General features: G+C 41.8%; 1 protein-coding gene across 1 annotated transcript in view; it reads left to right on the forward strand.

Annotated features, from left to right (window-relative positions):
• arhgap36 (Rho GTPase activating protein 36) overlaps positions 1–15,106 on the forward strand; it is a 109,224-nt gene that overhangs the window by 66,739 nt on the left and 27,379 nt on the right. Inside the window, 3 exon segments of the mRNA XM_070449549.1 lie at positions 5,878–6,013; positions 6,016–6,033; positions 14,290–14,364. Of these exon segments, the coding sequence (XP_070305650.1) occupies positions 5,878–6,013; positions 6,016–6,033; positions 14,290–14,364 (229 nt within the window).

Consider the following 15,106-nt stretch of genomic DNA (forward strand, 5'->3'; position numbering starts at 1 on the left):
TCTGTGAAGAGCACAGGGCGCCAGTGGCGAATTTGCCAATCTTGGTGTTTCTCTGGCAAATGCCAAACGTCCCGCACGGTGTTGGGCTGTAAGCACAACCCCCACCTGTGGACGTCGGCCCTCATACCACCCTCACGGAGTCTGTTTCTGACCGTTTGAGCAGACACATGCACATTTGTGGCCTGCTGGAGGTCATTTTGCAGGGCTCTGCAGGTCGCTCCTCCTGCTCAAAGGCGGAAGTAGCGGTCCTGCTGCTGGTTGTTGCCCTCCTACGGCCTCCCCACGTCTCCTGATGTACTGGCCTGTCTCCTGGTAGCGCCTCCATGCTCTGGACACTACGCTGACAGACACAGCAAACCTTCTTGCCACAGCTCGCATTGATGTGCCATCCTGGATGAGCTGCACTACCTGAGCCACTTGTGTGGGTTGTAGACTCCGTCTCATGCTACCACTAGAGTGAAAGCACCGCCAGCATTCAAAAGTGACCAAAACATCAGCAGGAAGATAGGAAACTGAGAAGTGGTCTGTGGTCACCACCTGCAGAACCACTCCTTTATTGGGGGTGTCTTGCTAATTGCCTATAATTTCCACCTGTTGTCTATTCCATTTGCACAACAGCATGTGAAATTTATTGTCAATCAGTGTTGCTTCTTAAGTGGACAGTTTGATTTCACAGAAGTGTGATTGACTTGGAGTTACATTGTGTTGTTTAAGTGTTCCTTTTATTTTTTGGAGCAGTGTATATAACTGAAATATCACATTTACATAAGTAATCAGACGCTTTACTCAGTACTTTGTTGAAGGACCTTTGGCAGCGATTAAAGCCTCAAGTCTTCTTTGGTATGACGCTACAAGCTTGACACAACTGTATTTGGGGAGTTTCTCCCATTATTCTCTGCAGATCCTCTCAAACTCTGTCAGATTGGATGGGGAGCGTTGCTGCACAGCTATTTTCAGGTCTATCCCCAAAAAATTGATTGGGTTCAAGTTTGGGCTCTGGCTGGGCCACTCAAACTTCTTCCATTTAAGAATGATGGAGGCCACTGTGTTCTTGGGGACCTTCAATGTTGCAGAATGTTTTTGGTACCCTTCCCCAGATCTGTGTCTCAACACAATCCTGTCTTTGAGCTCTACGGACAATTCCTTCAACATCATGGCTTGGTTTTTGCTCTGACATGCACTGTCAACTGTGGGACCTTATGTAGACAGGTGTGTGCCTTTCCAAATCATGTCCAATCAATTGAATTTACCACAGGTGGACTCCAATCAAGTTGTAGAAACATCACAAGAATGTCACTGGAAGTCTCATAGGAAAGTGTCTGAATACTTAAATAAGTATGGTATTTCTTTTTTTTCGTTTTTTCAAACCTGTTTTCGCTTTGCCATTATGGTGTATTGTGTGTAGATTGATGAGGAACATGTTTTATTTAATCAATTTTAGAATAAGGCAGTAACATGACAAAATGTGGACAAACGGAAGGGGTCTGAAAACTTTCCAAATGCACTGTATATCAAAACTAATTTCACACATACAGTACCAGTAAAAAGTTTGGACACACCTACTCATTCAAGTTTTTCTTTATTTTTACTATTTTCTACATTGTAGAATAATAGCGTAGACATCAAAACTATGAAATAACACATATGGAATCATGTAGTGACCAAAAAAGAGTTCAACAAACCAACATATATTTTATATTTGAGATTCTTCAAAGTTGCCTTGATGACAGCTTAACAGAGTCTTGGCATTCTCCATTAGTTACCTCCAATTAGGGGAGGGGTGGTAGGGTTAGGAGAAAATAATAAAGAAAAATATATTTAAAAAATAATAATACAAAATGATAATATATATTTTACAATAGTTTTTTTATTATTCTTTAAAAAATATATGTTCCTTTATTTACCCCTAACACTACCACTCCTACCCTAATTGGAGTAAACTAATTGACAACAACACGTAGGCTTCTACTTCCAACACAGGCGTACAATATACATTTTACGGACAGTGTATTTTAAAAGTTATATTTTGTTTATTTAAAAAAAATATATATGGGGGATTGGAAATTATTTAGACGATAACTTTCATGAAAGCCACAATCTATCTGCAATATCCCTCCCAATGTGTTCTTCAATCTCATAAAATATTAGAAAAGGCAAAGTGCCATTATCCTCAGGTATTGAGGTGAGGTATTGAAAGGTACTGAAAAACAGGGTACAATCATTTTGACCCCTATCTTTATTAGATTTTTTTTTTACTTTCCTTTGAGCCATTGTTTTTGGGGGGGGGGGGGTCAAAAAATGTCAGCATACACAATATACTGTGGGTCAGTATCTGTGTTATTTATTTCATATAGTCTTCATCAGGAGTGCCAATAATTTTGGACCTGACTGTACACACACACAACACACACACACACACACACACACACACACACACACACACACACACACACACACACACACACACACACACACACACACACATATTATAAACACACACATTCCTCAGCTCCAGTCTGGGTAAGGATTTGTCAAAATGGACCACCAGAGTAGAGTAGAGTGGGGGGTTTCGATGAGCTTTTGTCCCAACCCACTAGTCCTGTATGGGTCAGTTGTTTGGAGCCGCAGCCACCCCACATCAATTCCGAGCCCCACCCGATGCCCGATATAAGGACGGATTTTTCTTTGCAACCTGACCCACCCGCATAGAATTGATCCGTGACCTGCCAAGAAACATCTATTTATTTCATTGTTTTTCAGACTCCAGAGTAGTAGCATAGGCTATCTTTAGGTTAGGTTGTCTGCAGGTATATTCAACACTTGGATAAACCATGCCATTCATTTTTTTATTTTCACAATGAGATGCGGCACATTGACAATTCAAATCGCTCTGGGAAAAAAGTCCTTCTAGTGAAAGCCTATAGCCGACAAAACAAAACAAGACCTTTACATTCAATATTGTTTAGATAATCAAATAGTTTAATTTAAACTTAAACAATTCCCAGAATCGAATATAGGCTGCAAAAATAAATGTTTTTAGTAGACTATAGCCTACTCAAACTTTTACCAGCCGCACCGGTTTAAACTTGATATGGCCTGTGTATGGTCTAAATGAACGAAAGCCTGAATTAACGGAATAATTAACTGATAACAAACTGAATCAGCCTATCATAAACAAATACCTGCTTGCACTTTTTGCAGGCTGGGTATCCATCTACCAGGTTGTTGTCCTTGTCCACAATGACCTCCAAAATCCTTCCAAACCAAACCGGGGGATTTAACTCGCGCAGCACCCGTTTCCATGATGGTGTATTTCATAACCCTTATTTTTATTTCTCCGGTTAGGCCTAGGCCCACGTTAGTCATTTTTGAGTGAGCTAGGCTAGCCAGGAAAAGTACACTTGGCAACGTATTCTCACGTGGGAGGACGAAACATAAATGTTTCAACACCCCACAAATAACAAACAGTTCCCTGATCCACTGGGTGCATGGCTGGTCTTCTGTCTGCCTCACCGTTCACAGAGTGGAATTCGCAACAGAATACAACACAACAAGCTCCTGAGTTTGTAAGAAATCTTCGGAAACCGAGAACCTAACCGCCGGTTGAAAAAATGTTTAAAAAAATGTGCAGGTCATCCATGGAGAACTGCGGATATCCAACCAGATGCAGGACTCTAGAACACGTGCACACATACATATACACACATATATTCCCTTGTTGCCAGTAGGGTACGGGGTCGTCAAAGTGGACCACCACGGATGGGGTTCATCCCAGCACCATGTTTGTTTTTTACTTACCATGTTGTCACCTTAATCCAACATCAAAGAAAACACCTCTTACTCCCTCCATTTTCTTTCTCATCTTACTCCCTCTTTTTTTCTTTCTTTCTCTCTCTCTCTCCTCTTACTCCCTCTTTTTTTTCTTGTTTCTGGTTTTCATCTGTTATTCTATACCTCTTTAATTCCCTTCATCCTGTGCCCATTCCAATGACATGAGGTTGTTTATAAGGTTCCAACTTCCTGGTAATCACCCAGGAATGAAATTGTAACCAGGTAGGAATGGATTCCATCTGAACACTTAAATCTGTCCTTCCCTCTTCCCCCTTACCATGTTCATACCATTCCATCCATTCTCTTACCGTGTCAAAGGATTAGGCTAAGTACAGCTACAGTATATTACATAATATTCAACAAAATTACTTCATATGAATATATTGTACCTTAGACTGTTTTTCGAGTGTATAAAGGATTCTAGAACAGCATGTGTTACTCTAATGTTCTAGAGCAGCAGCTGATACGGATTCCAGAACATCAATATATACTGCAGGAGTATGGGCTAAGGTTCTATACCAGCTGATTCTGATTTCAGGACAGCATCTTCCTAGTCTGGTACTCTTTCTTCCAGTTTCTTTCTTGTTCCTTGCCAACTCCTAATGGACTTGTTATGTTTGTTGTGACAACGACAGAAATGGGGTTTGGCAAGAACATGAAGCGTTTGGCAACAGCGTAAACAGGCAGCATGGCTTGCATCTTCCCACAGCAAGATGATATATTCAAAGTCCATGTCTGTTTTCTGAGACCTACAGTTCTTCTACATTTGACCAGGGCCTATAGGGAACAGGGTGTCATTTGAGACGCACTTTATGATTGTTTCCCAAGCTTTGTGGGTCCAGTGTTAACCCAGAGGGAAAGGGCCTCAAACAGTGTCCTTCGGTTGCGAACTCTCTTCTTCTATTGTTCAGACATAGAATGGCCTGACTTTGGCCCCCTAGACATAGCCCTGAGCAGTCGAAAGAAAGCTTGTCTTCTGACTAAACCAAAACAAAACAAAATAGAAAGAAAACAGATGGATGGTTCTTTTTCCGTAAGAAATGTGTGTATGTGAGTGTGCACATACAATCCCGTGTGTATTCAACTCTCAGAGAAAACTCAAATGACCACCTGCAGAGGACAAGGCAATTTCCCTATCATCATTCCTATCAAGCTACAGCATAATTATAATCAAGTTGTTGGGAAAGGGACATACAGTAAAGATGTTTTTAAGCTCTCGGTAGGCCTAACCTTTGGCTATGTATGTGTCCCAAATGGCACTCTATTCCTATAGTGCACTTTTGACCACAGCCCTATGGGCTGTGGTCAAAAGTAGGAAACTATGTAAAGTAGGAAACTATGTAGCGAATAGGGTGCCATTTGGGACGCACCCTGTAGAGTAGATCCTAGTCAAAGATTATTTGATGGTTGGTTAATAGTTGAGGTAGTCCTTCTGGGATCCTTGGGACGTCGCAACTCCATGGAAGATTAAATCTAAGGAGGTTAGGGTTAGGTATGGGTTAAGGTTAGGGTAGGGTAGAGGTTAGGGTTAGGATTAGGGTTAAGGGTAGGGACGTCCCAAGTAACCTCGTGGAGATGGGTTGAAGCCAGCGATAATGATTTCCATAAAAATAGCCGCCTTCATGGTTTACTCTTCATTTGATACTTAGCTACAGTAAATTGTATGGTTTGAGGAAACCTATTAAAGAAAACATCATAGTAATTCAAATGTTAAGTCGTTTGGGTACGAGGGTCTTGATTGTGGAAATGTTTTATCTTACTCAGCAATGTTTTCTATGATTGCCTTTTCATGTTTAAGTCATCTCTTTTCCTATCTTTCATCTCCCTTCTTTCCCGTCTCTCCCTCTCATCTCCCACATGCCCCTTTCTCTCTCTGGCCCCTCCCCCTTCTAGGGGTACATTGTAAATGATATCAAGTAATTCAGTTCTTTGCTGTGATTGGTACTATGTGTAATGCCTCCAAGTAATAGCACATTAACCATTCTCCCTCCCTCCCTCCCTCCCTCCCTCCCTCCTCCCCTCCCTCCCTCCCTCCCCTCCCTCTAGGGGGACCATACGTGGGCGACCATGCTGGGCCAGATGTTGCGTCTGCAGCCGGTGCCTATCCAGAGCCTATCTGAAACTGGAGAGGCCAGGCTGCAAGAGGTGGCCTGCTACCATCTCGGGGAGCGGGACCTTGACTTCACATCAGCATCCCCAGAGGTACACAAGGACTTAGTTGCTATATGGCCAGGCCAGAAAGGACAACAGAGATATGTATACAGTTTGGGCTCTGTCTAGATTGTAAAGCTCTTCAAAGCTCAATCGGGTTTGTATCTGGGGAGAGGGCCCTCGAATTCAACATCAGCATCCCCAGAGGTATGGCGAAGTAGTATAGTAGTAGTTACTGTATGGCCATGGTAGAAAGGACATAGATATGTAGTGCTATACGACATTGAAGTCCCAAAGGTATGCAAGTGAGGAGCATTTACGATGATCATGTTAGAAAGGACGGACTGAAATATATAGTCGGCGTCCTGAAAAAGTATTGTATCTCTCTTCTTGGTGACTTAATTTCTTAAACATAACACTTTTTATAAAATTCCTGAAATTATTACATTTTGCTCCTCCTGGTCTAGATTGTAGAGCTCTTCACTATGCAGTACATGGCATTGAACAAAGTGAAGAATGATAGCAATAGGACATGATACAGTTGAAGTCCGAAGTTTACATACACTTAGTGTGAGTCATTAAAACTTGTTTTTCAACCACTCCACACATTTCTTGTTAACAAACTATAGTTTTTGCAAGTCGTTTAGGACATCTACTTTGTGCATGACTCAAGTAATTTTTCCAACAATTGTTTACAGATAGATTATTTCACTTATATTTCACTGTATTCACAATTCCAGTGGATCAGAAGTTAACATACATTAAGTTGACTGTGCCTTTAAACGGCTTGGAAAATTCCAGAAAATGATGTCATGGCTTTAGAAGCTTCTGATAGGCTAATTGACATAATTTGAGTCAATTGGAGGTGTACCTTTGGATGTATTTCAAGGCCTACCTTCAAACTCAGTGCCTCTTTGCTTGACATCATGGGAAAATTAAAAGAAATCAGCCAAGACATCAGAAAATAATGTAGACCTCCACAAGTCTGGTTCATCCTTGGGAGCAATTCCCAAATGCCTGAAGGTACCACGTTCATCTGTACAAACAATAATACGCAAGTATAAACACCATGGAACCACGCAGCTGTCATACCGCTCAGGATGGAGACGCGTTCTCTCCTAGAGATGAATGTACTTTGGTGCGAAAAGTGCAAATCAATCCCAGAATAACAGCAAAGGACCTTGTGAAGATGCTGAAGGAAACAGGTACAAAAGTATGTATATCCACAGTAAAACGAGTCCTTTATCAACATAACCTGAAAGGCCGCTCAGCAAGGCAGAAGCCACTGCTCCAAAACTGCCATGAAAAAGCCAGACTACGGTTTGCAACTGCACATGGGGACAAATATCGTACTTTTTGGAGAAAGCCGAAGAACACCATCCCAACCGTGAAGCACGGGGGTGGCAGCATCATGTTGTGGGGTTGCTTTGCTGCAGGAGGGACTGGTGCGCTTCACAAAATAGATGGCATCATGAGGCAGGGAAATTATGTGGATATATTGAAGCAACATCTCAAGACATCAGTCAGGAAGTTAAAGCTTGGTCGCAAAGGGCTCTTCCAAATGGACAATGGACAACCCCAAGCATACTTCCAAAGTTGTGGCAAAATGGCTTAAGAACAACAAAGTCAAGATATTGGAGTGGCCATCACAAAGCCCTGACCTCAAACCTATCGAAAATTTGTGGGCAGAACTGTAAAAATGTGTGCGAGCAAGGAGGCCTACAAACCTGACTCGGATACACCAGCTCTGTCAGGAGGAATGTGCCAAAATTCACCCAACTTTTTTGTGAGAAGCTTGTGGAAGGCTACCCAAAAAGTTTGACCCACGTTAAACAATTTAAAGGCAATGCTACCAAATACTAATTGAGTCTATGTAAACCTCTGACCCACTGGGAAGGTGATGAAAGAAATAAAAGCTGAAATAAATAATTCTCTCTACCATTATTCTGACATTTTACATTCTTAAAATAAAGTGGGGATCCTAACTGACCTAAGACAGGGAATTTTTACTAGGATTACATGTCAGGAATTGTGAAAAACTGAGTTTAAATGTATTTGGCTAAGGTGTATGTAAACTTCCGACTTCAACTGTATATGATATAGAAGCCCACTACATGTTTTCTGCTCATTCCACCACCACTCCCAGACTGTATTACCTCAATAAGTCTGAGTGAATTTTACAGTACAGCTCAGATATAGTCTTACAACTTAAGCTGAAAGAGTAGGAGTCAGAAGATTAGATACAACATTAAGATAAAAGTTAAAGTTTAAAAGCAACAATAGTAGGAGTAAGAAGGGTAAGAAGAGTAGGAGTAAGATGAGTAGGAGTAAGAAGAGTACTAAAGGAGTAAAAATAGTAGGAGTAAGAAGAGTACTAAAGGAGTAAAAATAGCAAGAGTAAGAAGAGTACTAAAGGAGTAAAAATAGTAAGAGTAAGAAGAGTACTATAGGAGTAAAAAATAGTAAGAGTAAGAAGAGTTACATAGGAGTAAAAATAGTAAGAGTAAGAAGAGTACTAAGGAGTAAAAATAGTAAGAGTAAGAAGAGTACTATAGGAGTAAAAATAGTAAGAGTAAGAAGAGTACTTATAGGAGTAAAAATAGTAAGAGTAAGAAGAGTACTATAGGAGTAAAAATAGTAAGAGTAAGAAGAGTACTTAAAGGAGTAAAAATAGTAAGAGTAAGAAGAGTACTAAAAATAGTAAGAGTACAAATAGTATTGTAGGAGTTTTTTATTTTACTAGGCAAGTCAGTTAAAAACAGATTCTTATTTTCAATGATGGCCAAGGAACAGTGCCTTGTTCAGGGGTAGAACAACAGATTTCTATCTTGTCAGCTCAGGGATTCGATCTTGCAACCTTTCAGTTACTAGTCCAACGCTCTAACCACTAGACTACCTGCCGCCCCAGAGTAAGAAGAGTACTGTAGGAGTAAGAAGCTTCTGATTCTGAGGGGTCTTAGCACGCTACATTCCTCTCTCGTGTCACCCTGGGTTACATAAGAGGCATTAGTCTGATCTCAGTGCTTCTCCATGTAGTCTACGCAGAGACAGAAGAGGAAGCGAGACACCCCACTCGTTGTTTTTTTTCTGGTTCAATAAAAGTCAATGAACTAAGGAGACCAGACCCAGCTGCTATTGCATTGGTGTCTATGGGGGACCCACCCCATTAAGTAGACCGGAACTGACAAATGTTTTCCATGGTAAACGGCCTGAGTGAACTCTCTTCATTTATCCACCATCTTTGGTCTACGTTCATACCGTTAACCTCTCAACCTTTTCAACCTTTGACCCCTGACCACTCTTTAGTCAGTGCTATGTAGTTGACGCTACCTAAGATAAGCAGACTGACAAGTCCATTGGTCAAAACAAGAGGATGACATTTAGACATTATAAAACATCTATTTTTATTGATTTATTGTGTGATTATATATATTTTTTTACCTTGAACTAAAATAGAAGAAGGAATAGTGTCGAGTCGACTCACAAATTAAACTAATTGGAAAGTGCAACATTTTGCTCACAAAGACCTTCATCAAGACCTACTGTATTTTATCCAGCTCATCCATTCCTTTTGCCTCCATTGTGGACTTTTTATCCTGAAGTAAAACACGAGAATGGACTCCCACACACTGTATAAATGTACAAAGTAAACATGTGTTCAAAAGTGTAACGGTTCACTCACAGTTGTTAGGAATGGAGGTCTATTAGAATAGACGATAATACAGATGTGGGATCTTAATTTGATCACTATTTTGTTGCCCCTCAGTAAGGCATAGTCGCTGTCACACAGTTGCTATACAACCATACTGTACATCGTAGAGCATTCAAATGTGTTACCTTTACAGCATGTAACCAGTCATGGATGGAACAAAGAAAATCTGTCAAACATTTCAAATCAGTTTTCACCTAATCTGTTCCAGTACATTCAAATTATATGTCAACAATTCATTCCTTACAGAATCTTGAAATCGAATATTGTCAAAGTTATTGGACAACACTATATTATTAAGACTAAAATAGTTTTGTTTTTTTACTGCATTTCATTCTCTGTTGAGCTGCAGAATACGTAAATAGAAAACAGTTAAATCAGTCAGTCAGGGTCAGATAACTCTATAGCAGCATGACTCGATATACAATATACTGTATAAATAAATAAAACACATACAAATATAAAACGGAGGGGGCCAGTGTTTATAACTGTCACAGGGAGGGGGATCAGTCAGAGTCCGTAATGTTTGGGAATATTCCTGTCCCTCTCCCTGGGGTGGAGACCTCATACTAGTCTCTGTTAGCTAGCCAGCCACCTCCCATGTGTGTTACTGCTGTGTCTTTGTCCCAAATGACACCCTATTTATTTTATAGCGCACTACTTTTGACCAAAGTCCATAGGGCTCTTATCAAAAGTAGTGCACTATAAAGGGAGTAGGCTGCCATTTTGGACACAGCCTCCACTAGTTAGCCACCCAACTCCCCTGGTGTATCAGGCCCACTACTGTTTCAGTGATGGCTTATGTACAAAATATGGGAGCGAGCTGATGTCTGAGAAAGCACAGTACATGCACGCGCGTGCATGCACACACTCATGCACACACACACACACACAGTCTTGTATAGCTAATCTTGTGGAGACACACAATTCAGTCCCATTCAAAATTCTATGTTCCCTAACCCTAACCCTAACCCTAACTCTAACCTTAACCCTAACCTTAACCTTAACCCTAACCTTAACTCTAACCTTAACCCTAACCTTAACCCTAACCTTAACTCTAACCTTAACCTTAACACTAACCTTAACCCTAATCTTAACCCTAACCTCCATAACTCTTCCTGCAGAACTCTGGACCAGGCACTGACTCCTGACCTGGGAGAACAGCCCACACCTATTCTTATCCCTTTCCCGATTCTGGGTCCCTATCCCTATCCCCCCCCCCCATCCTATCCCTGTCCTCCACCCTCAGACCTCTCCCAGACCCCCTGTTCCTATCCCCCCAACAGATACAGAACTCCAGATTATATCCATCACCAGCACCTTCTCAGACATAAACAGACTCCTTCATTCTAGACTCAAAGTCGCTTTCACCCAAACACGACGTACATTTCCCCCACTCCAGGAATTCAGACCTTTATCAGCTGTTCGCAGAAACCCCAACCTAAGGGATCTCTTAATTTTTGTCAAATGTTCCAATAAGCCCACTCCAAAACCACCTATTGAACAACAGTACCATAGACAACTTCAACACGTTCAAAATCCACATGCACAAACCTCCAGTCCTATCCCACAACTCATGACCATTCAGAGCACCAACACTGTTTATGCCATAATATGCACATTATGCCACAACATTTATAGAGGAGAAACCGGTCACGCAGTCTTGACACGCCTCAAACAGCACCTCTACACAATTGAAAAAAACACATTACAAACACACCTGGTGAAACACTTTCAAATCCACCCTACAACCTCCCTCTGCATTACCGGTCGGGAGATGAAAGCCTCCTGGACCATAGGCCAGAGAAGAGCAGCTGAATCAAGGTGGATATCCAAACTTAAGACCTTGGCTCCACTTGGTATGAATGTTAAGGAGTAGTATAAAGTACTGACAGTGGGAGTTAGAGAGGGCCTAATTAACATAGCACGTAATCCCTTCATCCTTTTTGGGGGGATTTCCAATTAAGTACTTACTTAATTATTAATTTATTTATTGAATTATTCCAGTATGCATGTTTTATTGTGATTTTATGTGAAATTTGGCTTAAGATTAAACCTTTTTACTTTCAAGATTTTATTGATAATTATCTTCCTCCTGTATTTGAACTGTTGTGGGTGACCCCTTGGAGCTCTCGGCCTCTCATGTTCTCCCACCCTCTCCAGACCGGTCAGATGTACAACACAGAAACAGTGCAGAAAGTTCCAATAGGCACGTGGAAGGTTTGATACCAACGTAAACATAAACCCTCTTAAACCTAACCCTAACCTTAAACCAAAAACCTAACCTAACCTAACCTTAACCCTAAACCTAACCCTAGCTCCTGACCCTAAAACTAACCCTAGCTCCTAACCCTAACCCTTAACGTAATTATAACCCTAACACTAATTCTAACCTTAACCCTAACCCCCTAGAAATAGCATTTGTCCTCGTGGGGAATAACAAAATGTCCCGAGTTGGTCAAATTTTTGTTTGTTTACTATTGGTAGTTAAACACGTCCACACACACTGAAGACTCTTATGGGAGCTATCTGCTTGAGGGATGGAGGGAGGTCGCCATAGGTTTCTATTCTGATCCCGCTGTTTGAGCCAATTCCAGAACCTCTGGTTTATTTTTACAGTGTGTGTGTGTGTGCATGCGTGTGTGTTTGTTTGTTGTTGGTTTCCTGGCAACGCCTTGGCTACGCTTGATGGATGGATTCTTTCTGAAATCTCTGTTCTTAGCAGTCAGAGTGGTGCTTATTTGGCAACTCTAGAGACTGACTTTTTATGTCTCATTTTCTCATGGATATAGGAAGCAATCCCACAGGGTCTGTCGTTATTTTCTTACTTCCTTTATTTCTCTTGCATGCTATTTCTGTCCTTCTGTTTCTTTCTCTCTCAGCCCCAATTGGGCCTTTCTTTCAGATTTTTTGCTTTGCCTAAATCTATCTCTCACCACTCTGTGTGTATGTCAGTCCTCTAATCTTAAAGTGTGCAAGCCATTGGCAAACATACACACACACACACATCCCCAAACCTTAAGTGTGCACTCCATTGTCAAACACACACACACACACACACACACACACACACACACACACACACACACACACACACACACACACACACACACACACACACACACACACACACACACACACACACACACACACACACACACACACACACACACACACGCATACTTAGTACATTGCATGTGGGAATACACACACACGGAGCGTTGAGTTTGCTCAAAGATTAACCCTTGCTCTGGCATGTGCCGAGTGGGAGGAGACGATTGCCGTGGAAATAAACTTTAATTTCCTGTAGTCATGGGAATTTGACCCCCTTTAAACCCTTGACACACACACACACACGCACACACATACACACACAAACAAACCTCTTCACATGGGGATTTGACTGCTCGGATCATTTACATTTCGAGGCTTTCAAAACTCCTATCCGGTCAGCCCTTAAGGATGAAGTTGCATCTAGACACTGGTGTAGAGTCAGTTCTGTTGTTTCCCCATTAGTGGTGAGGATTGGGATTCTGTGAGTTTAAGCTGATCCCAGATCTGTGCCCAGGCCCAATCATGTTGAGAGAAACAAAGAAAAATACATTCTAGTCTTGGAAGATCAAGGATTCTGCAACAAACCAGTCCTAAACAGCAAAGGCGTGCTACCTTACAAACACACACACGCGCAGACTGTACACACGACTGTGATCTTTAAAGCCCCAAAACCCAAACAGTGATGTCTTCCAGATAAAGCTCGTCAGAGCATGTTTAGGTTGTAAAATCACATCCTTGATCTGCATGTAGTTTCTCTGGTGTCACCCTCTGGCTAAAGGCTACAAAGGCAGTACAGGAGGCTGTGGCCTATACAAACACACACGCAAAGACTTGATGTTGTAAAAAGGTCTATTCTTAGTACCGCCTGAATTGAGGAATAGATGTCATTCTCAGGAAAGCAACTTGCCGCGGTGCGTTGGCGGGGCGTGCGGGCGGACATGCGTTTTCTTCTTCTCTTGTTTGGTCTTCACACGGGTGGAGATTTTGTGCTAATATTCGATCCCGGTTTACATGTGTGTATGTTTGTTTAGCATCGTTTATGGTTCCTTTTTTTACAAGGAGACGATATGGTGGGAGGAGTAGGAGAAAACCCAACATTACCGAGGATGTGTGCCAAATGGCGCCCTATCCCCTGTATCAGGGCTCTCCAACCGTGTTCCTGGAGAGCTACCGTCCTGTAGGTTTTCACTCCAAACCTAATCTAGTGCACCTGATTCTAGTAATTAGCTGTTTGATCATCTGAATCAGGGGTTGGAGCAAAAAGCTACAAGAGCATAGCTCTTCAGGAACAGGGTTGGGGAGTTTTGACCAGGGCCGATAGGGCGTAGTGTGCTATACTGTATATAGGGAATAGGGTGTCATTTGGGATGTGAATTCAAATAAACTGCAAGTAAGACGCAGATTATAAAGAAGCCAGTTAAAACGTCACCAGGCAAACGTTACATTACTCTTCACTCTCATGAACAAACAACCTCTTCTTGTTTCTTTTTGTCTTTTTTTGTCTTTTTTTTAACTACCTATTTTTTTTGTCCACTTTTTTCCAGAAATCCGTAAGAGGAGAAAATCGCTCAGGAGGAAGTTTGACTCCTTCTCCAAAGAAAAGAAAGAGAAAGAGCGAGGTAAGCCCCCCCACACCCCCCCCCCATAAACTAGATTATGAAGTGTCGAAATCTTCCACTGTGGGGTTGCATCCAAAATGGCACCCTATATAGTGCACTATGTAGGGAATAGGGTGCTGGTTAAGGACGCACACCTATGACTCAGTACTCTTTGTTAAAACCGAAGACCACATACCATACCTCAGAAGGTCAGACAGACCAGAGTCATGTACTTAGATACACAGCTCTGAGACAGACTAACCGCTATTGACGTAGGTCTACAGGAGCTTCTACTCCTTCTTAACTAATTGACTAATGCCTGTGAAATGATCAACCACTGTTGACGTACAGTACAGTAGCTCCAGTCCTCCTTCTCTATTCCGTAATGACAATTAAGTGACTAATGCTCGTCAAATCATCAAGCACTGTTGACCTACAGGCCAGTAGCTTTTCTACCTCTTCATTGTTTAACGGGGACTAACTGCTTAATGCCTGTGAAATCATTGTGTTCACGACAGTGAGCTCGGTTTCCACCCCAAGAGGCAAGGGCCTCTTTATACTGCAGATGACTCATTTTTTGCAACTGTTGTCTGTTGTAGAAGGTTTCAACACTGCCTCCTGAGTGTACACACTGATACACTCTCATAAACATTCACACGCGCACACGAACTGACCCAGAAAATAAAGGCATGCGCACAGTCTGTCTCTCGCTCTCTTTCTGACACACATGCACACACACACTCTGACGGACACAAACGGCATG

The sequence above is a fragment of the Salvelinus sp. IW2-2015 genome, linkage group LG3, assembly GCF_002910315.2.
Source record: "Salvelinus sp. IW2-2015 linkage group LG3, ASM291031v2, whole genome shotgun sequence".
NCBI classification, from domain to species: Eukaryota; Metazoa; Chordata; class Actinopteri; order Salmoniformes; family Salmonidae; genus Salvelinus; species Salvelinus sp. IW2-2015.